This window comes from Canis lupus, chromosome X, assembly GCF_048164855.1.
Source record: "Canis lupus baileyi chromosome X, mCanLup2.hap1, whole genome shotgun sequence".
Classification (NCBI taxonomy): domain Eukaryota; kingdom Metazoa; phylum Chordata; class Mammalia; order Carnivora; family Canidae; genus Canis; species Canis lupus.
Window position 1 is genome coordinate 89,460,549 of NC_132876.1, and position 24,801 is coordinate 89,485,349.

The window sequence follows — 24,801 nt, forward strand, 5'->3', positions numbered from 1 at the left end:
ACTCCCTGCTGAGTGCAGAACCCAAGGCAAGACTCTAATCTTATGACCCTGATGACTCGAGCCATAATCAAGAGTGTAAAATCAAGAGTCCGACGAGGATGATCAACTGACCAAGCCACTCAGGCAGCCTTTAACAAAATTCTTTAAACCCTTTCTAACTTTCTAAAATACGATGCTGGAGGCCCATCTTACATACTTTTCATACAACCAGTCATGGAAATAACCATTACTCCAGAAAAGTATAAGCTATTTATAAAACGAAGACTCAATTTTTTAAAAAATCAGAAAGAGCCCACACAGACCTAACTGTATTTCATGACTGATGTGTAGGAATGAGCCACAGCGGAGAACGTCTAGAAGACGTTACAACCCTAACACAGAGCACTGTTGGTGAATGACACTCATGAAACAATCTTTTATGGGGAAAAATGTTCCTAAGAATCACCAGTACTGGATGTAAGAGATTCAGAAGATGTCAAAGAAGTAGCTGTCCTTGGAAAACAGAATGCAAAAGTACGATATACAATGAAGATTAAGTTCTACAACTCTATCCAGAAAGCAGAAAAAGTGGTAAATAAAATGATCAATACGTGTTCAAGTCAATACAATGACTACCCTACCAATGAGGCAAAATGTTGAGTGAAGATTAAAAGTGGTCCTTCTACTTTGTGTGTACTAAAAAACTTTTAAAGGATGACCAGTAAGCACCAGTGTCTGAAGGCACTATTAGTAAGAACACAGGAGTAAATATTGGAGAGAATTTTAATAAATTCATTACTTTATCTAAATAATATTAAAAAGGGAGGTAGAATCAGCTGCCCCTACTACTGTAAAAATGTCTTATTCCAAAACTAAAGGTGCTAGTGGAGATGAAATATGGGTAGGATAAATATGTAATACTGATATAATAGTTAACCAAAATTAAAAGTATCAGAAAATTGTGGAATCTTGATGTTATCCTGCGAATAGTAGGTTTATACCAAATGAAATCTATGGAATACTTCTATTATACAGAGATAAAACCTATAATTTACTTCAGAATTCCAAATTCGGAAGTTGGTGGCTGATGTTATCACAGAAGTGACTTAATACTGCAGAAAGTTTAACAGGAGAATTTCACTAGTTTTAAACCCATATTTAAGGATCTGTAGACCAACCATTCGGTATTAATCAGAAGAGTACTGTAATAAAGGAAGAAGTTATCAAAGTTACAAGAAACACAAGGTGTGTCAATGAATTCAGGGGACCATCAATAACAAAAATCTAAGAGTTTATAATGTGCTGTGCATTGTTCTAGTATACATAACTTGCCCAAGGTCATAAACCTAATATATTTTGGTCATTTTCAAATCTAGACAATCAAACTTGTATGAAGAATCATACCTCTTATGGAGCTACAATTTAAGGAGGGAAAACTGAAGACTGAAAACCTTCTTGTGACAATAAAATTGAGATGAGGCAATGACTCATGTAAAATTTGACTAAAACAAAGCTGAGAACTCTAGTAAGGCTGAACTGCACATGCATCAGCATTACGTGACTGTCCCGACAACATAGTATTCAACTTCTGGCAATGAAAAGAACTGAAACACACAATGAAGTAAATAAAAATTGTATCTCAGCACACATGATTTATATGGCTGCATTTTGGGGGAAGGCCTACAATGGTGTTTCTGAGAACTTTGTGCCAGCAAGGAGAGATGAGGCCAAAACAAAGAATCTGCATTATGTTAAATTGAGCCTAGATGCTTGACTGATTGGGTATATTATGTGGAAACCTCTTGTGCTTCTCTGATTTTGGCTGCATTTGGTACAGAACATAAATCACATGGTCACATGCTCTGATTGTCTTATCATGCTGCTTAGAATGAACTGAGGCCTGAAACTATAGAAGATCGTTGCCTGGTGCCTATCAACCACCCGATGCTTAGATTGCTTATCTAGCTCTACAATCTACAGCCTTGGAGAACTCAGTTGGCCCTGAGGGAGGGTAAAGGAAGGACAAAGGAATCAACACAATCGTAGGCATATCTGAAGAGCTGCTTAATTTTTCCATTATATTTATCTGAATTTTAGATGGAAATATATATATCCTATGTTAAGCAAATCCTATGATTTACAAGCATCTTGGGATTTTATTCAAGAATGCCAAGAGTTTAATCTACTCTTCAAATACTATTAGAAATATTATATCTAATATAGGACTACTGGTTTCTGTAGACTCTTATGTAATGTAACATGTTAAATCAGTAATATGTTCAGTACCCATTATGTTCAGTTCTATTTCTAGCAGTGGTAGTATCAAGTTTTCTTTCTTTGGCCATGCGAACAACATTGGGCCTAAAAGACCGTGGAATGTTACTAGAAACCCATCCTTACTCTAGCATAGACACAACCGTCAGAGGGCAAAAAAGAGTACTGAGGCAGAGTTCCACATATGGCAGGAACTTAAAAACCAGCTGTTGAAACCTCAGGAAACTAACAAATTTAAACAAATTTGCACTTTGAAAACCAACATAAACACGTGGATTCTTGTAGCTTCATATCATTATTTGTGTGAATTTTCCAATTCATATGAAAAGAGTGAAACTCTTGTTTCAAAGTCTGAAACTCTTATAAAATAAGGACTTAGGATTATAAAGGAACTATAATATATACAAGAATAGACATAGACAACACACATTTTCATAAAATAATAAAGGTGATGGTAGTTAACGAACCAAAGCTGAGAGTGAGTCAAGTACATTCCCAAAGAAGGTAATACCAATTATACATAGTATAGAAAGGCGGAACTCCCACAGAAGAGAAAGAAATCAATTTAACAAGGAGAATGGGGAAGGCAAGAACTAAAGAAAGCTTTAAAATGCTGGCTTGGGATTTAGGGTGGGTAAGAACTGAGCATAAAAAGGAACATAAGCTCATAAAGGAACAGTTAATAAGACCAATTATATAAAAAAATAAAAAATAATAAGACCAATTATCTTCCATCTTTTAAAATACTTGTGTTGTCCATTTTTGAGGTAATTTGATTTAAAAAATGCTGGAAAGTTGCTGTTATTTCATGTGAGCTTGCAAAACATACCTCTAGCATACAGCCTCATGCTTTCCATATAAGTTGCAAGGTTTTCTGCTACCAAAGTAACTAGGGCATGATTGTGCTGAAGTTGATTGATTAAGTCATGGCGATAAAATACATGGGGACTTCGCTGAGTTTGACTGAAACGAGAAGAACTTAACAATATAATTAGGCAATTAAACTCTGTTGTAATCAAAAGAGCTTATACAATCTAAATTCTTAGCTACTAATTAAAAAGCTTAGAATGGTTTTCTTCATGACAGAATTGCAATCTTGGCCGTTTACTTTTAAATAACAATATCAAGTAATTTAAAAGAAAATAATGCCTCAAAAACTAAGATATTTATTCCATTATTCTTACTTACACAGAAACTATGCATCAATATTCTCCCATCTCACCACATGGATATCTACCTCAACAACCATTTTCTACTCCTATACTACAGTAGTACTAAAGCACCTGTGTAAGTTTATGTGATTATTTCCAGAATTATGAAATAAGAACATAATCCTTTCAAGACTTGCACTACAAGGATTATGCTCTAATAGTAAGGAATTTGATCAAAGAAAATGCTTTCTGTAAAATTTTATTAGCCATTCGAGGTACATTCTGGGACAGTTGGTGTATAGCCATATTTGCCCACATTACCAGAAAGATAGCTAGCTCCTTTCCAACCTTTTCTACTACATTCACTGAAACCAATAAACTCTCAGTCTTTACTATTCTAGTGGAGATGAAGTCACTGTACCCTGGAAGAGTATGTAAACTACTTTATCTGCCAACAAATACATACATTTGAAAAAGGCAAAAAGGCCAAAAAAATCAAAATATGTCCCTCAAAGAAATGTTACTCTTAATAAGATATATATCTGGATTTTCTCCAGTTTATCCCTATAGCTTTACTAATTTCATATTTTTTCAAGCTTTTGGGGAAAAAAATGAGACAAAGCTGAACCATTGAAACCAAAATATATACAGCCTTACGGTCTTGGGCATAATCTTAATAATCTAGAGCTGCAAAGGATCTTGGCAATCATCTAATTTACATATAAGAAAAACACATTTCTTTCAATTCATAAATCTTTAAAGATGATATGACTGCTCAGACACAAGGGTCATACTCAGGAATCCTGTCCCCACTATAAATATGCTTTGTACTACACCTAGGCTCTCCCTCTGCATATTATTTTTAACTTTTCACATTATCTGTTATAACTCTTATAGAAAGAAAACACCAGGACAAATTATTTTAGTAACCAGAATTCGGCATGTAAAATGATGTATTTAAAGACTCCTATATATAAATAAATACATACCACTAATAGAAATTTAGCTACAATCAATTAAAAAACAAAACCGTATCTTGTTATCTTGCATGAGTAATATAGAATACTGCTGATTCTGATGCTTATAATTTAATTGTGGCTTATTTCTTCATAAATAAAATCAACATGTGGATATGATACAGGAATCTTCTTTTGTTCCAAATTAACCCTTCACTTTGCCTGTCAACCTCCCACTCTTTCTTTTGACAAATTTGCTTTTACCAAGTGAGAATGCTATTTCTTTCAATAAAATATAAAAATAAAAATATTGAAATTTTCTGTTAAAAGCCTTACCTCAAATTTTGAGGGGCTTCACCAAACAAACTACAAATTTCTCTAATTTGTTTCAGTGCAGGAATTACCCATTTGTCATTCGTACGAAGCTCTTCTATAAAGCGATCTATCCACTGGATCTTCTGTGTGTCACGATCCTTAAACAAACAATTTCACTGTTTTAGAGATAGGCCACACACTCAGGAAAATTCCACCTCCAATGACAAAATAGGGCTTTTCTTAAAAGATCATAACAAATGTAATAATTGCAGAAATGAGATTAACAGTAATAAAACGCAGCACAAAATACATTTTCATTTCACATTTACTACCATAACTACAAAAAGCAAAACAATATTATCCAATGTTTCAAAGGATGCTACCATATAATAAAATTCAGCAATAACATATAATCCAATTGTTATTCTATATGGGATTGTTTAGCATGGTGAGGGACACTGAAAATTTCTTTTTTACCAAGAAAATAATGGTATGGCAACTAAGTTAAAAAATTTTCACTGAAAATCAAAATAAGGAAATACGGACATATACACAAAGAGATAAAAGAAAAGTAGTTATGAAAATATTATAAACTCAGAATTATTGCAAATATGATACTCACTTCTCAAACATTATTTACTCCTTCCCCTAAATTAATAGTAAGCAGAAATGCAGGTTTCTGCACTAAGAACTTGAAGTTTGGATTACTTTGTGTGTGTGTGTGTGATCTCTGTTGAAGACTGTTAGTAGTATTTGATATACTAAATACTTACGGAACTGTGATTAGCTAGAAAAAAAAAGGGCATCTGAATCACATACACCTACTTGAACTTATTTATTTAGCTCTCAACGGAATTTCAGTTCATTGGTGTAGCAACAGTTTTAACAAGCGGAAAATTAGTTAACAGCAATTTTAATTTTACCCTGGGTCAACAGCAAATCACACAACAGCTAACATGCTACAAGTTAGAATGCAGGGAAGCTGTTGTGTGATTTGCCCACAGGCAGGGCTCAAAATGTTTTACTATTTAGAACATTCTATTAATTTTTCTTAACTTCCCTGTGAGCAAAGAAAACCCAAATTCTTACCTCTAACATCCCGCATCAGCTTTAATATCTTATGATCTATTTAAAACTGGTATTTCAGCACCATGCACCAACAATGATACCACTACATAAACTGCTTTTTATTTTTTTTAAAGATTTTATTTATTTATGAGAGAGAGAGAGAGAGGCACGCAGAGACACAGGCAGAGGGAGAAGCAGGCTCTGTGCCAGGAGCCCGACGCAGAACTCGATCCCGGGACTCCAGGATCGCGCCCTGGGCCTAAGGCAGGCGCCAAACCGCTGAGCCACCCACGGATCCCCCATAAACTGCTTTTTAAAATACTTTCTCCCAAGGAAACTAAAATGCTTTTCTAGATGATACACAAAATTTTGACAGAGACCTAACATAAGGCAGACTTACATGAAGAAAATAAGTCACTTCTTGAGGATCATTTTAAAAATAACAACGTTGGAAAGATGTGGAACTATTCGTTATCTAAGCCATCCTGAGAATGAAGGTGAAGGTCAAAAAAAGTGAGCAAGGGGGCACACCTTACCTGTGAGCAACTATAATCAAGTATTTTTATGTGGGCACTGAGAGCCAGGTCCATGATATCCACAGGTACATCATCACTGTGGGCCAGATTCCACAGTAGGTTCAACACTTTGTGTGCCATCACACCATCTTTATCATCTTCTGCAAGGCGACGTATCAGCTCAAGAAGCTTTTCACGTTGCTTTTTACTTGCATTTGTCCAACTGGCCTAGAAAAAAAAATTTAAATGACATGAAAACAACAAATTCACCCATCAGTAATTAAATTGTCATGGGATTAAATATATTCACTGGAAAAACAACACAGCTGAGCACAGAATTATTCTGGTGATAGATGAGAAATAAGAGCAGAATTAAACAAGAAGACAAAAAAAAAAAAATCTCTATTTAAATACCTAAGCTTAGGTCATAATCTCAGGCTTGTGGTATCCAGGCCTAGGCCGGACTCCCCACTCAGCAGGAAGTCTGCTTGTCCTTCTGCCCCTATCCCAGCCCACTTGTGTGCTCTCTAATAAATAGAAAAATTATACTAAAACTTGATAAACACAACCTGATATACAAAGATTTTCATAAATTTAAAAAGCTGATGAGAGCACTGTGCACTACACATGAGAACAAAATATTCTATTAAGTCTGTTATTAACCAATAAAAACAATTTCTAACGTTTGTAAAAATAATTTGGTGCTATTTCAATATAGAAGATAATAATACTCATTTAAAATCTCCATAATAAGGGGAGCCTGGGTGGCTCAGCCAGTCAAGTGTCTGCTTTCAGTTCAGGTCATGATGCTGGGGTCCTGGCTTAGGGAGGAGTCTTTCTCCTTCTCCCTCTGCTATTCCTCCATTTGTGCTCTCTTTCTCTCTCAAATAAATAAAAGCTTAAAAAAATACAATCTCTACAATGGGGGGAACAAAAAAAAAAAACCTCAAAATGGTATTTTTTTAAAATGCCATTATACAATTCACGTGGGGTAGGTTGTAAGTGATGAAGGCATCAAATGGGTAAAGGCCAGGGCTGTTGCTAAACAGTATGAGAAAAGCTGTATGTATTAAGCTGCTGATGAGTGTTTATTAGAAAATAATGTGAAATCAACCTAATGGCAAGCAACAGAAGGATAACTACGTTAATTATAGGAGATCCTTTCAATGGAATCATTACACACAACCATTTACATTTTGATAAATATGGGATATCTTGGAAGACAATTTTTTTTTAATTTTTTTTTATTTTTTATTTATGATAGGCACGCAGTGAGAGAGAGAGAGAGAGAGGCAGAGACACAGGCAGAGGGAGAAGCAGGCTCCATGCACCGGGAGCCCGACGTGGGATTCGATCCCGGGTCTCCGGGATCACGCCCTGGGCCAAAGGCAGGCGCTAAACCGCTGCGCCACCCAGGGATCCCGGAAGACAACTTTAATGCAAACTTGTAATTCCTTCTAACCCCTCAAAATTATGAAAGAAATATGAAAACTCTACAGGATAACATCTCAAGTACTAGACATTACAATTAAGAACATCTTAAAAAGACAGGTTCACTAGGCATTACATGCCTCCTAAATAAAGAGCACATGACCACCTCTGATGTATTCTAGGAAAAGGGGAAAAAAAAAAAACCCACAGGCCTAAATTTCATACTACTGATATAAAACAACACAATAATCAATCCAGTTTCTTTAAGGAATAAAGGGAGAAACTGTAGATTCAAAAAAGACTTTAATGACGTATACAACCAATTACAAAGTATGAATACCTTTTCAAACAAATTTCAAAAATAATGATCTGAGACCATTAGAATTTTAATACTATTTTTTAAAAAACAATAAAGAAGAATTTTAATACTATTTGACAGTACTACAGAATTATTAGGGTTTTTTTTTTTAGGTATGATAATAGTATGAACTTTTTCTTCATATACTCATCTCTGAGGGATATATACAAAAATAATGACGTATGAAAAGGAGAATCAATTAAGAACACCTATTCAGGGGAAGCCACCATAAGGGGAGGAAAAAAGACAACAACTGGGAGAAATTATTTGTGATACTTGAATTGATAAGGACTATCACTGAGAATGCCAAGAACTCCTACAAACCACTAAGAAAATAACCACCCAATAAGGAAATATTAGTCAAAAAACTTCAATAGGGTTTTCACAACAAAATAAAGAATAGAAACATACGAAAAGATGTTCAACCTCATTAGTGATCAAGGATATAAGCAGCTATACCACAATGAGATATTTCATACCAAGCAGATGGTCACAAATCAAGAATTCTGACAAAACAACTGCTGGCTAGGATGTGAAAATCTTGATGGGACTGTACAATAGTATAAATGTTTTGAAGAACAAAGACTTACTTGAAACTAAACTAGGCAAATACCTAAGACTAATCGACAAGTCTGAAATCACTTGCTTCCAGTTTATAAAGAACTACAAGGCATGACCTGGACTTCATGCTTCCTTTGAATCATCTTTTGTAAAAAGTTGCGACACCTTAGAAAACAGTGCTTACGACCAAATAACCTGTGCATAGTAAATACCTGCTAGGCCAAAGGGGATAAAAATAATGGAACCATGTTTGTATTTAGACTACTGTTGTATTTAGACCATCCTTAGAAGAGGAGGGTTCAGGAGGCTGTACATTTGACCTCTTTCTTTCCTTTTCCCATCATGGCCATCTTGGTCAACGTGCACTGTGCCACTTCGGAAGTCATCTCAAGATTAAAACTGAATGGCAATTAACTTTAGAATACCCATGATAATAGATTCTATTATTTCCCCAGCTGCCTTTGATAGATTTCAAACTGAATTTTTCCATAAGGCAATTATTTACAACTTTAATGTGCTTAAGATTCAGCTGAAAATGTTGCTTAAAATACAGGCTCCCAGGCACCATAACAAGCAATTCAAGTTTAACTGGTCTGAGGTACAAGCCAATAACTCACATTTTTTTCCCTTCAATTGTGAAATACACACCAAGAAAGGTATAAATGTATACATAATCTACATAATGTCAACACCCGTGTAACTTACTACACAGGTCAAAAATAACCTGGTAAGCAAGACTCTAGAAGCTAGCTGGTCTATTTCTGAAGTCTATGTTATGCAATCAAGGTATATGAATTCTTGTGTAATTTTATTCCTTTTTTCAACTTTATTAGACTTATCCACGTGGCTGAAATGCTCAAATTTGCTCTTTCTCACTGTTGTGAAGTGTTTAAATTGTAGGAACATTATACAGTTTATCCATTCTACATAGCAATTTTCTTGCTGGCTATTACAAATAATTTTGCTACAAATGTTAAACATGTATCCCGGTGCACTTATACGTGAGTTTCTCTAGAGGATATATTCAGAAGTCAAACTAATGAGTCATGAGAATCCTCCACTTTTTAAGAAATATCATTCTATATCCAAGACGGTTGTAGCAACTTATGTTTCCACCAGCAGGCAGTGTAACTAATTTTAAACAAGATACCTTTTATCATCTAATGCCAGTTGCTAATAGAACATCCTTCATGAGCACTGTTACTGCCCTAAAGTTATATATTCTTAATCCACAAATTCATCAATCGTGTTTTTTTACAAACCTGGTACTAGCAACTATAAAGAAACCGCTACACAATACGGCCTTAAAAAAAAAACCTGGTACTAGCAACTATAAAGAAACCGCTACACAATACGGCCTTAAAAAATGCAGATGGTACTAACACAGATATCACTGTAAGGGCTCTTGGGCTACCTTATGAATTACATTTTGATTTGTCTGCGCATATCACCCCAAAATATCAAGCTATTGGTAATCCCTTTTATTGACACTATTTTTTATTGCAACCAATCATCCTTCCCTGAAGTCCTACAGTGCACCAGAATCTATAAAAAAAAATTCAAATTGCTAGGGGAAAGGAATCCAAACTCACAACCTGAGTTTGAAAGATTACTTATTTATGAGGACCTATTATAATAAAAATGAACATTAAGTGCTAACTGGAAAAAAAAAAAAGACCAATTCCTTCACACCAGAAAATTTCTCAAGTATGTATTGTCTAAGAACAACTCATAGCTCTAATAATTTTATTAAAATGAAGTGGCATTACTTTACGATGCTATTACCTTAAAGCAATCAAAAAGATGATCAAGCTGTTCAGGAGAAAAATCCCATGCTAACTTTGCCAGTAGATCATGTACATTCTTCACAATGGCTTCATGTTTCCCTGCCTATTGAAAAACCAAAGAAAACATAGCATATTTCAATTTGAACAGCACTCAAGTTGTATATACTAACCACTGACAGCTGTTAAACTCTTCCCATCATCTTCATCTAAGTGTGTAACATAAGGAAATCCCTAACATTTTAAATGCTTTAGAATTGGCCTCTAAAACCTGACAAATTAAATTCCTTGATATACATGGCTAATGTGTACTTTGGGAATTCATGTGAGCCTCTATTATAATTTATCGAATTTAGTGTGCCAATTTTAACATTCTAAGTAGAACAATAAGGTACACCACTGGTATTGTTCAAAAACTGTTACCTTAAGCACTCAAAGGGAAAACTGAATGTTTTCTTGCTACAGACTCAAAACACAAAGCTTTGTAATCTAACTCAATACTTCCCAAGTGATCCTAGTAAAAATGCACTATTGAAGTAGTCAAAGTGATTTGAATCATCTAGTTTCTTAAATCAAAAAAGTTACTTATCCTTCAGCAAAGCTATAAATCCTTTGGATTACATACAACAGGTCTTCATACATAATCTAGTGATTTAACTCTACTGACATTAAAGTTTTCTTTGAATTAAGTTTATGAAGAAACTAATGTAATATTGTGTAAATAAACTACTTCAATCAAAAATTTGTAGTGAATACTAAATTTTTAAAAAATCCTCCTACAAATTGGTAACCTGTACCAAACATACAATAAATGATGAATATATTTAAAAAGATTGACAAGATTTCTGTAAATCAAGAGGAGTTAAATGTATGAGGAGTCTAATAATATAAACGTTCATCTTGTTTCATGACTACTATATTCCTTTCGTTTTTAATATCTTTCTTTTAGAAACCAAGTAGTCACCATCTGAAATTTCTTACCTGTGCTGCCCAGATATTATCAAGATCTTGTAAAGTCAGAGCTTTTTCTTTGATGACAAAACGAAGAATCTTCTCTAGCTTTTCTACATACTGTGGTTGATGCAGACTATCTCGCAACACTATGGATAAGATATTATTCTGCTGTATCCATTCCTAAACAAAATTTAAAAACTTGTTTCAAAGAAGCTGAAACACAGAAGCTTTTTTTAATTTTTTTTTTAAAGATTTTATGTATTCATTAGAGACACACACAGAGAGGCAGAGACACAGGTAGAGGGAGAAGCAGGCTCCCTCTGGGGAGCCGATGTGGGACTCAATCCCAGGATCTGATCACAACCTGAGCCAAAGGCAGACGCTCAACCACTGAGACACCCAGGCGTCCCACATAGAAGCTTTTTAGAATATATGTATGAAATACAGTTCACACTTTTAAACAACATTAGTAGGAATTTAAAAATGCAAAATAAATACACTAATGTAATAGGCTTATGTGCTTTTTTAATTCAAAACTATGAAAAGCCACTATAATTTAATGAAACTTAATATTGCACATACTGAAATGTATCCATGACTCAAAAATAATGCAATTATTTTGAAAATTCAACTCCAGCATTTATGCAGTAAAGTAGTATTTAAGTGCAGTAAGCACAATGGTTTAGGTAGAGTGGGTACAAGACCCATTTTAAGATCTTTGGTTTCCTTACATCAGATGGGATTCTGGTGAAAACACGCCCTTTTAATTTTTTGCTTTTATTTATTCATCAGTTATGCTACTATTGCTTATCCATTGGCTCTTTAATCTTCCAAATAATCCTAACAAGGGATATATTATCCTATTAAAGTAAAAGTAATCAGGCTCAGAAGTGTGAGAAGTGGAACTGGAATTAAGACTGCATGCTTCCCAAGTCCGTGTTTCTGTAACAGTATGCTATGTTGCTGACTGGCATTTATTTAATACTGATACCAATAGAACAAAATTCTAATAACTCACAATACAAAAATGTAATAGTCCATACTGTGTAACTTTATAGTATTCAACTTAATAAGTATTTACGCCCCCCCCCCCATATGCTAGCGAAATATACTTTTCAGTTGGCAAAGGTCCATTTTTATTCTAATCTGTTGCAGGTGTGTTTGTAAAAATACAGGAAATATGTTGCAATGTCAAAATGCCACAAAAGTTTCTAAACACTTGATGCCATTTTCTCCTCTAGCACTTATAACAGAAGAACCAAAGGACTTACTGCCATTCGTTCAGCTGTGAGCCACTCTTCCTCCTCAGGGTTACCATGCCGATGAGTATAATAGGATACACTAGATATCACCTTATTAACCTCATTCAGTGCATTCATCTTCCCATTAAAAGACGATATTTGCAGTAATCTAGAAGAGAAATTCAGTGTTAAGTAGGATTCTAAACACTCACACAATTTATTTCAAGAGGAAAACATCTTACCTAAGTATCATTTTTAACCTAAATATTTCTAAATTTTTTACAGTTTCTTCTTGTCCTGGAACCCTTGAAGCTAAATTCTTCAAAGATTTAATAATCATGGAAAGAGCATCATTTTTGGCTTCATTCTTTGCTTCTTTTTTCAGCTCTTCATCAGTTAAGTTTTCTAAAAACTGTGGGACCATTTCTATTACTGGAAGAAAGTACTTTTTCACTGTATGAAGAGTGAGAAACTCATAGCATTGCCCAAATGGTCTGAAAGAAGAAAGACAAAACAACTCTTATAATATTTGCTTTCCTACAATCAACTAGGATTGAACTCAGACTTACTTATATTACTTTTAAAAAGTTAGTAGTTATCAGTTAAAAAGGAAACCATAATTGAAAAAAATTTTTATCAAGGAATTAAGTAGCAATTCCTATAATACACGTAAGATTCACTTAAAAACATAACTTACTTAATAAGGGCTGCAATTATTTGAACATTTAATGCTGATCCATTAATAAAACGATCATGCAAAATCTGGAACCCATTTAAAGCGCCGAACTTGTTGAGAAGATCCACCAGCCAACCCTGTAATACAGTTAATGAAAGAGGCTGACTTCCTGATTTTAAGGAAGAAAAGCAGCATCTGAAGTACTTTCTTGATTAAAACAGGAAATTCAATAAAAGAAAATCATTATGTAAAATCATCTTTGAAATACTTCATATTATTTACAGTAATCCTGTGAGAAAAAAGCAAAAGCAACAGTACAGATTAAATCACTAGGGCACAGTTGTTTGTACCAACAGAACTCATGAACAGGAATTAGATGTCAGGTTTCTATTTCAGAGATCCTACTGTAGGAGAAAATCTTATTATCTGAAAGTTATTTTTAAAAGCTTAGGGAGATTAAAAAACTTTAAAAAGGGATCCCTGGGTGGCTCAGCGGTTTAGCGCCTGCCTTTGGCCCAGGGCGGGATCCTGGAGACCCGGGATCGAATCCCACGTCGGGCTCCCGGTGCATGGAGCCTGCTTCCCCTCTGCTTGTGTCTCTGCCTCTCTCTCTCTATGTGACTATCATAAATAAATAAAAAAATTTAAAAAAAAAACTTTAAAAAATAAGAAAAAGATATTTGGTAACCAAAAATAATGTTTGAATTTACTTTTTATTGTAGTTATAAATAATTAAAAATTCCCTATGAAAACAATAATCTTAAAGCCTGAGAGTGAACTATTAATTAAAAGCTAACCCTGGTATTTTTGTTGCTCCTAACTAAATAAAACATGTTGGCTGATGCTTTTGCTGGCTCATGCCAATTCTCAGCTTAGAGTTAACCAACGATCCAATAACTATGGACTGTCTTTCAAAATCTTCCCTAAGGGACAGCAATCACTCAAAGTCCAATACAGTTAGGACAGCCAATGGTTTGTGGAGTTAAAAGCATGCTTACATGCAAAAAAAGAGGTTATATACATATCTAAGAATCAAATTGATCAAAAAATTTATGTGCCCAAGACAACCTTTTATACCTTGGTTTCTTTTAAAAGGCCACATTTTAGAATCCACTGAGGGAAAACCAAGGGCGGGGGGGAGGTAATTTCACTACTAAGTCTTAAATACAAATAATTTCTACAACACGTACTTAACAAAAACAAAAAAATGTGTCCAGGACAAAGGGAAATGAACATCTCAAGTACTTTCTTTCTTTTTTTTTTTTTTTTGTTAGGTAATGCTTTCAAAGAGACTTATGTTAGCTAAAGGTGGTTTTGATAGGACTTTATATCTAAATTAAATTCTGTACTAAATTAACCATTTTTCTATTTAAGTTCATTATAGTATTTTCCTATCTTTTTATTTGGTCTTAAAAAGTTATTTCTAAACAATTTAAAACTTGAGCATTTTAATTTATGAGTCCCTTATGGCATTAAGCAATTCTGTACTTCAATTTCCCCAGAAACTAGAATGAGACTGATAGGCTGATACGCTCAGTAGTTATGTACAACACGAATATATAAAATAGTGTATGTGCATAAGGTTAAAAAAAAAAATTCTAAAGCGAATCTTACTAAACGTTTTCAGCTTTGATGTTATGTTTAAGCAATTAGGAACACTGTAATTAATAATACTCAAGAGCTAGGCTTCAAAGAAAGATATAAAGAGATCTTCAGCCAGAAGCCATCTTAAATCAAGTTATTCCCTGTGAGTCCCTTGAACATTATCATTGAACTATACAGCAAAAATCACAGGTATATTTTGGAGATTTTAACTGTTTAGATACTAATTTGATTTACCAAAAGAAAAACAGGCATGAAGTGGCAAAAACATGAATCTTGGGAAATATAAAAAAAAAATCCCAGCCCTCAGTTTAACACATTTTCAGGATTTCCACTTTTAACAGAAATAAACCAAAGTTTTATGTATAAATTCAAATTATCTTGTCTAGGTTTTCCTTTTTATAATGCCCATAATATTAAAAAGTCTCCCTAAATTCTAAAATTTAAAAACTATATATTGTTATTTACTATTTATTAAAAGATGTACAGTTCCAGGATAGATTTTGTATACTGTTTATGCCAATATAGAACATTTACATCCAAGAACTTTTACATTGATGCATACTACATATATTTCATTGATACTCATAAATTTTAGTTTCTTTCATTTATAATTTCTATAATTTTACTTTTATGACACATTATTAGACATTCACAGGATATACTTGATCCTCAAGTCAAGACATCAGTATATCTACAGTGATCATGGCCAGGGAAGGGGGGAAAGTCGCCTCCTATTCTACCCTTTTCTATGACAAAAATTATGGCCTGCTTCATATTAACTCAATTTATGACTATTTCCCAAGGAGCTGGGAAGAAACAATGGGGATTAACTGTAGAGAAAGCTAAAAAAAAAAAAAAAAAAAAAAAAAACACACTCCAAAACAATTTTGTCAATTCTGCTTCAAGTAAAGCTGGAAAGGAAAAAAGAATCCAAAACATAAAATAATGCAGAATCCCTTCAATAGGAACATGAAACTACTCTTCTTCACGTTAACAAGCAGTTCAGATCTTTTACATCTCTGTTGGAGACCAAAACTGTATTAATTAGAAAATAACAAACCAACACACTTTTGGTGATCGAGGGTCTGGAGAACGAGCAAAGAGTTCATCTTCAGGCAACTGAACACTTGAGGAAACGGATTCACACGGACGTGTACCATTGTAGATATGGAATTTGCAATGAGGATTTAAGGCCATGGAGAGAAGTTCTAGAAGTGGAAACCAGTCTTGGGACAACTTGGCCACACATAGTTCCACCAGGCGATGAGTATTGTTGATAATACACCTCTGTATTATGTAAGGAGGAAAAGTGATTTTTAGAAGATCAAAACACTGTAACTCCAAATAGAAATACCTTCCTATCTTAACTATATTTTAATTATGATCACTCCATTTTTTAACACTGATCATTTGAATTGTTTAATATTAGGATCAAACTGATATATCAAAAAACCAACTAACATTTACTGTCCTTTATATAGTACCTGCTTAAAAAAAAAACACTTGCAATGGCTTACGAAATGAACAAGGTACTGCTCTACATCAACAGATAAGATGCAAATTTTTTTTTCCTCTCTGGAATTTGCACACTAGAGGCAGCTATTCTAAAATCTACACAGTATTTTATTTATCTAAGATGGAATTGATTTGCTATCTAAGCCTCAATGAAAAAGTCTGATAGCACCTCCAAAGTTTCCATTTCCTTACTTATAAAGTTACACGTTGAATTTGAAGATGGGATTTCTGTGCTATGGTTCTATCTGAAAAATAGTTCACAGAGCACAAAAATATCTGCTTCACAATTTATGACTAGATTTCCACAGTATGAATAGAGAAAGAGAATTCGAATAATTTTGGCATTCTACAGACCTAAGATGCATGACTTTTTTTTACTTTTTAAAAACTCTGAAGTTCCATTGTATCTTATAATCAAGGCCTTCTAGTTTCTTCAACTGAAGGTACTGTAGAGAAAACCTGTGTTTGCCTCTGCCAATCACTTGGGCATAGCATGAACCTGAGATCACTTTATCCATTTAAGGAGTTTTTTTTTTGTTTCACAACTATAATCTGATTTCAAATTACAAAACTCTTTGAATGCTGGCCTGTTTAAATCTTCAGGAGACTTTTACCCCCTCTAAGATACCATAGTTGACACGTATGGGTTTCTTTCGCATCTCTTTCTGTATGGCAAGTTTATTTCTCTGCATTGAGCCTTTGTGTCCCACGTATTTGACTCCCCACCTTAGTTAGGTGTTTTCCTTCCTTGGCGGTCCATAAAATAAATGTGTGGTGCATTTCACAATTAATGAAACATGGTGAACAGCCTAAGGTCACAAAGCACCCAGGAGACAGATTAAACCAAAGGTCTCTAATTCTAAATCCCACACTCCTAAAAGATTATGCTTCCCTTCGATAGAAATTATAATTTATAACAAGTATTTTTAACGTTTCTCAGTTTTAGATCTTTAATTCAATTAGTGGATCAAATATACAACCAAATATGTATTTTACATATATATGAGAAAACACAGGCAACACTAGGAAAATCTGATTTTTTAAAGTCAAATGAAGACTCACATGAATTTCAAACTTCCAGCCACTCACTGCCTCATCTGTAAGGATTTTAGTGAATGATATTGTTAGCCCATCTCGGAAAAATCGCTGACATGCTTCACTTTTAACATCAAGGCCTAAGAAAAAGGAAGACAATTAATGTAAACAAAGTATTTTTCTGGTTGTCTCAAAATGTCAAATTATATGATAAAAAGTAATAATTTACTGAGAGGTAAGAAATTCAGACTAGCTTTGGAAAAAACTCACAGCATTATCCATCATTATGAGGTCAAAAAGATAAACATACATAGGTATTATCAAAGTTCCTATGCATCAAGAAGGTAGCTGATTCCGAAACAAAGAAATCAATGAATTTCAAAACTATTTAATTGAATAAAAGCACATCAAACCAAGTAACAGCAAGGTGGACTGCAAACATTTCAAATTATGACAACAGATATTAAACACAAAATGGTTGCCAGTACCATTGAGAGGGAATCTAAGTGCTTCACAAAATTTTACTCTCTGAAGATAAACATTAAACCGTAGGAAATGATGTGTTTTTTTTTTTTTCTTAAAGATTTTATTTGTTCATGAGAGACACAGAGAGAAAGAGAGAGAGGCAGAGACATAGGCAGAGGGAGAATCAGGCTCCCTGCAAGAAGCCTGATGCGGGACTCGATCCCAGGACCCCAGGATCACGACCTGAGCCGAAGTTAGATGCTCAACCACTGAGCCACCCAGGTGCCCCATAAAATGATTATTTCACAACTATTTTTAAAATCTAATTTTAGTTGTACATGATCCATTAGACACCAATATCCTTAAACTATTTTACATAAGTGTTTCATTGAGTAAGATGAATGGTTTTGTCTCGTCTCTCTTGACTGTCCTAGCATCTATGCTTCTGTATAGTTTTGCTTAATTTCACCTTATTTCAGAAAGGCAACACAGCGACATACCCTACACCTCACCAAACACAAAGAAAAAACTTTTCTCATAATTATTATTTTTCTGTCTCAGAGAGAGAAAGAGTGGGGGAGCACACACACTGGAGGAGGGGGTGTGTGAAGGGAGAGAGAGAAAGAAAGAGAAAGCAAGCGACAGTCAGTCTTAAGCAAGCTCCATGCTCAATTCAGAGCACTTAATTTGGGGCTCAATCTCAGGACCCTGAGATCATGAACTGAGCCAAAAGAGTAGGATGCTCAACCAACTGAGCCATCCAGGCACCCTTTGAAAATCTTTAACTCTTGAGGACAAAGTGAAAAGCCACTCAATTTGTATATAAAGTGTTCTAGGATTTTGATTGCACAAGAGAGGACACTGAAACTCAGGATTGTATTTAAAAATCTGAACCTTTCCTAAAATAAACCATGGTCCCAGAAAAGATAGATAGTGGGGGCTACATGTCCAGTGAATGTCAATGAATAGTAAATAAAATACCATTGTGTGTTCTTACCTAGCATTGTACAGCCAGGAAGTACAACATGCCTAGTGCAAAAATCTTCAAAATTTTGCTCAATAAATGTGTAAATGAACAAAAGAAATTTGGCAGTAAATAACTGTAATCTGGAAATGTATTTTTATACTTTACTAGATTATTTTTACAAGATTAAAAAGGTGTGGAGAGACATTCTTTAAATAAAGGAAGGTAATTATTCTAAGATGAAGGAAGTATCACCCTTGCCATGGAGACAAATGTAAGCAGAGTAATTTTTATAATAATCAACTTCAATTCTGATAATGCCTAATGACGGAATACATCCATAGGTACCCTATTTCAGATATTGAAACGTTACTGCCACTTTCCTAATTTCCAATGCCTTAAAAATGAAGACCATATTACAACAGTCGTCCTTTACTAAGAATTCAACTGTACCTAAAGCAGACCCAAGTCATTAAAAAAAAAAATCTACTGTCAAGCTTTCACTTCTATACAAGGTAAAAACATCAGACCTCATCTTTCATGCTTTTCTTTAAAAAAGAAATTAGATCTTTTCTGTATATTAAAAAAATAATCAACATGCAAACTAGACAATTATAAAATACCGAAAATCTTAAAAATCTAATAAAAATGAATATACACAAATTTTATATACGACTTCGGTGAGTTCACAAACATGCCTGAAGGCTGTCCAAAGGATGTGAACCCTTGTTCTAGGTATGTATCATAAGCAATAGCAAGAAAACTTAAGTTAGACGTTCTAGTCCAGGAATATCCAATAAGGCTTTTTAAAAATATTTTTATATATTGATTCATGAGAGACACAGAGCCACAGGCAGAGGGAGAAGCAGGCCCCCCAGAGGGAGTCTGACATAGGGCTCGATCCCTGGACCAAGATCATGCCCCGAGCCCAAGGCAGACGCTCAACCACTGAGCCACCCAAGCTTCCCCCAATAACTGTTTATAAGAGAGGAACAAAGTCTTCAGGGATGAAGTGAAAATGTGTTAGTAGTATACATTATGAAAAGCATAAGAACATACAAACTTACCTTTTTTACTAAGATCAATAGCAGCTTCTAAAAGCACTTCTAATTCCCCTTTCGGCAAAACTGGAACCACCCATCGAGGCCTAAGAGTTTTAAATAATACAAAAAGAAAAAAAAAATAAATAAATAAATAAATAAATAAAACAAAAAGATGTTTATTGGTTACACTCTAAAAGAAGCACTATAAATGAGTTACTAATTATACTTGCCTCACCATGAAAATATTAAATATTAATAATTAAAAATTTTAAAATATTAAAACAACAAGGTTGGCAGAATATCTACTTTGTGGAACTAAGATCCATCTGTTGTCTCTACAAAGGGAATTTTTTAAAAACTGTCAAACAAAAGATAGCAAGGGGAGGAAGGAAATTATTTTAATAACAGAATATAAAACTAGAAATAATAATCAAGTATTAATTAAATGGATACCTATTGTTCACGTTCATAGGAAAGTGCTCTTTCAGGATTATGATGAACCTCTTACCTGCCTTCAATTTCCTCACAAGGCAGCAGCATTTAGGTGGAAAATGACAGATTTCTGCCTCAATTGATAGTCAGTTATTCCTGAAGGTTAAGGGAGATGTGGCTCTCCCAAGTCTCTCTGCCACCACAGGTACCCCCCTCCCTCCAAGAAGGATGCAGTGAGCACCCAGGTGGTGTTTTCTCTGGCCCCACTGGCAGCTCAACCACCTCCAAGGCTACTTTCCCCTACACCCTAACCCTCTCTCCTCATCCTCCTCACTGCTCCCTAAACCCTTGTTTTGAAAAAAGTGCTCCATGACTATATATTCAAATGCATACCACCCTTGTCATTGTTTTTATTCACATAAAGACACCATTTGTATTTATCTTCCCCTGAGAATTTATTTGCTAATACACAACTTTGTCCTCAAGTCTGCATAATAAGTATCCTTTACTAACCACCACCAATCACCTGATAAATCAAAAAGCAACAATAAAACCTTTTGCTAGGTCACTGCTCTAGAGAAAACATACTCAGACACTAAAATAACTACTATTTCTGGTTTTTTGACTACCACTCATTGTATACCATTATTATATGTATCTACTAAAATTACAAAGTGTTCTTTCAAATATACTATTACAAACAATGAGTTAAAAATAGGAAAAAATTTCAAGATAAATGAAAAAGTTATAAAATGATATAGTAAAAACCTCTTATCTGTAGAAAAATCAATAAAAATGATAGTAAAAGTAAAAATAATCTGAAAAGCATACTTCTTATGGTTAGTAATTTTTTAAGATATCTGTACAGAAGAAGGAAATTATAGAACTTTATCAACATAGTATTTCCATGTTCAACAGTACATACATTACATATATAATCAGAATTTGGGGGGGGAGGCAAGGGGTTTCTCTGTATTATATACGTAACAGAAGGTGATTTTTTAGAAAGTGAAACACAACAAGGAAATTTAGTAAAGTCAAATGCTTCTAAGTTTATTTTCCGTACCTTACTTTTCTGCTTTGGTGGCAATGGTGATGGGAGGATTTGTCACACCTCCCTAGCACTCACTTGTTGGGCCCCACAGCCTTGGTGAAGACCACACCCATGTGGGGGTTCCCCAACACACTCTTCCCTTATCTTCTTTAGACCTTTTTCAACCCCTGCACACAAGCTTAAACTTTCACTCTCAGAGTTGCCCACTACAAGTATAAAAAATTATTACTCCGAACTTGCCCCTGAGGTGAAGATCAAGAGAAACAAAAGGCTGAGATGGTTAAATGCCTCAGACTACTCGAGAGTTCATAAGGGGCAGGCTGTGAGGAACTCAATGTTCTAATGACCTGGCTTACCTCAGGGACCAAGTAAAAAATTATGAAAATCATCCAGCAGCTGTAGCAATCAACGTACCAAAAAAGAAAAAATGAAGAAAGAAAAAATCTTCATAAACTCTGAAAGAGGGAAATCACACATATGGTTCTACTTCAGAAACACACCAGCATGGGTCATCATCATTAATCTGAAAACTTTATTGACACTGTTACTCCCTTCCATTCTTTAAATCCATTAAGAACCACAGGTTACAAAATATTTGGTAAGCACTAAGATGTTAAGGCTATTAAAGAGGCAGTGTGGCTACTATAATATTTCTGTCCACTCTTTCTCTTATTTACTACTAATAATTATGCTGAGAAACTGTTGGTTTTCCTGTGTATTACACATATTAAGAAAAAAAAACTAATTCACCTATTGATCATGTCATCCAACTTCGCCAGGTCAGTATGTGGAAATGCAGGTTCCTCATCTTCAAGCTGTGGTGGGGCATCACCTTGACCTTGTTCATCTGGGGGAGTTGCCGGGGAATTTTCATTGGAAGAATCAGGCGATGAAGTCTTAATAAAAAATTAGATTATTTCAGATTAAGGTTTGTATAACATGTACAACATCTAATAAGTCAAACAAACACAGTAAAGGGGAAATTTTAAAGATAAAAATCACTGTAGCTTTATGATGTTTCAGGTGGTCTCTGTGATATTATACTTCAAAATAATTCCATTTAACTCTTAACAGCCTAAGAAGCATTGAACAGCCATTTAATAGATGAAAAATCAAACTTGGACATAAAGTAACTAGCCCAAGGTCACACAGATTCAAATCTATGGTCAGGATTTGAATCCAGGTTTAACTCTGAAGTTTGTGTTCTTAACCACAATGTATATTGCTTCTCTGCTTCCATTTCCTATTATATGAGCCCTGTCACAACAGGAATTATTGTACAAATATGAAACAATGCATTTCACATTTCACAGACAGAAGGTTCTGATTTCTAACTTTCATTTTTTTAATTTGAAAGGAAAATTTTTTATTCAGCAATTTCCGTAGTCTCAAACGACTACCCAAACAATTATTAAAACTTCATGGGACACCTGGGTAGCTCACAGGTTGAGCGTGTCTACCTTTGGCATAGGGCATGATACCGGAGATCTGGGATTGAGTCCCGCATCGGGATTCCTGCATGAAGCCTGCTTGCTTCTTCCTCTGCCTGTCTATGCCTGTCTCTGCCTCTCATGAATAAATAAAATCTTTAAAAAAATAAATAAAATTTCATGATTGCTGTTTCTAAATAAGCTACATCATTTTCAACTAATAGGTCTAATTTTATACATTTTCATTCTTCATTTTTAGCATCTCTTTCTTCCTTCTTTAGATATGCATATTTCTGAAACTAAGTAAATGAACTTTATGACCCTTATATTATTACTTTAAAGAGCAGATGGTATTTTCTCTTTTAAACTGAAATATAAATTTTTTTTTTTTTAAGATTTGTTCATGAGACACACACAGAGAGAGAGAGAGAGGCAGAGTCATAGGCAGAGGGAGGGACTCCATTCCAGGACCGGGGGATCATGCCTTGAGCTGAAGGCAGATGCTCAACCACTGAGCCACCAATGCAACCTGAAACCAATACAAATTTTAACCTGATTTTTGCTCATGTGTTCTTGAATTTTCTACCCATTGTAGGCTGATGGCCCTCATGGAAAAGAAGGATCCTCTCCCTATCATTTTATTACCTACTGAACAGCTGCATAAGTAAATGCACATATTGAAGACAGCTGGGCATATCACCATTAATATGTTCTACTTACAAAATTTATGCATGAACTTATAGAACCAATTTGCAACCAAATGGTGAACTTTTATTTAAGATGGTAAACATTGTCCAGGTGCTACAGAGTTAGTCCCAAGACAAAAGAAAGAAATCTATATAGCACAGAACTCAAATGTTAGAAGCCCAACAGAAATATTAGCACCTAAAATATGTTAGGAAGTCTGCTTATTTTTTTTTTTTTAAAAACCCTCTCCCCTGATACATATGTATTATGCATGCTCACAAAAATCATAGATAAAAGTAACTAAACATGTAATACCACACCAACAGATAAGCAACACTGACATTTTTAATTATTTTCTTGCAATCTTTGTTCTAAAGAGCCACAAATCTCATCTAAATTTTAAAGTCGAGATTTTACCTGCTTAGGTAAAATCTATGTCCTTTTCCATTCAACATTTGATTATTTCCCTACATCATTAAGAATCGTTTTTTTAGGAGGAAACTGAGTGGGGAAGAAATTAGAGAGGAAGACAAACCATGAGAGACTCCTAACTCTGGGAAACAAATAAAGGGTTGCAGATGGGGGAGGTGGGTGGGCAATAGTGTAACCGAGTGATGGACATTAAGGAAGGCACAGGATGAGATGAGCAGTGGGTGTTATACTATATGCTGGCAAACTTAATTTAAATTAAAAATCTGTTTTAAAAAGTTGATTAAGGGTCACACAGTATTAAATAAGATAAAATTAAGGGATATTTAGTATTTTGCCTTTTTTTTAAAAAAGACTTAATTTATTTATTCATGAGAGACACAAAGAGACTGAGAGAGAAAGGAAAGGCAGAGACATAGGTAGAGGAAGAAGCAGGCTCCATGCAGGAAGCTCAATGTGGGACTCCATCCTGGGACTCTGGGATTACGCCCTAAGCCAAAGGCAGCTGCCCAACCTCTGAGCCACCCAGGCGTCCCAGTATTTTGTCATCTTTATGCCAACATTAACAGAGCTGTAATGACATTTTTTTTACATATAAATCTTTGTGGTGAACTTCAGTTTTTCCTTAGGATAGAATCCTGGAAATATAATTACAAAAATAAGTTTATAAACTCTTTTAGGAATACTGACATACATATTGCCAAATTACATTCCAGAAAGTTTGCACCCTCTGATAACCACACCCAGAGTTTTCAACCCACAGTACCTTTGCCAAGGAGGTTTCATTCAAGACCAAGTTTCAATACATACTAGAATTTCAATTTTTCTCCTATAAAAAACACGCTTTAAAAATTGTACATCAACTGAAAATTTTAATTT

The 24,801-nt window shown here is 34.5% G+C and overlaps 1 protein-coding gene across 6 annotated transcripts in view; it reads right to left on the reverse strand.

Moving 5' to 3' along the window:
* The window catches only part of USP9X (ubiquitin specific peptidase 9 X-linked), a 482,368-nt gene that overhangs the window by 80,679 nt on the left and 376,888 nt on the right, over positions 1-24,801 (reverse strand). For 4 of the 6 annotated variants that reach the window (XM_072817568.1, XM_072817567.1, XM_072817570.1 and 1 more), the window contains 12 exons: positions 22,127-22,272; positions 19,915-19,994; positions 17,446-17,558; positions 15,937-16,155; positions 13,285-13,400; positions 12,830-13,081; positions 12,618-12,756; positions 11,374-11,526; positions 10,394-10,498; positions 6,280-6,486; positions 4,697-4,833; positions 3,083-3,231 (listed from right to left, as the gene is read on the reverse strand). In XM_072817568.1, the coding sequence (XP_072673669.1) occupies positions 3,083-3,231; positions 4,697-4,833; positions 6,280-6,486; positions 10,394-10,498; positions 11,374-11,526; positions 12,618-12,756; positions 12,830-13,081; positions 13,285-13,400; positions 15,937-16,155; positions 17,446-17,558; positions 19,915-19,994; positions 22,127-22,272 (1,816 nt within the window). The remainder of the gene's footprint in view (positions 1-3,082; positions 3,232-4,696; positions 4,834-6,279; positions 6,487-10,393; positions 10,499-11,373; positions 11,527-12,617; positions 12,757-12,829; positions 13,082-13,284; positions 13,401-15,936; positions 16,156-17,445; positions 17,559-19,914; positions 19,995-22,126; positions 22,273-24,801) is intronic. The other 2 variants (XM_072817572.1, XM_072817571.1) reach the window with 1 other exon arrangement.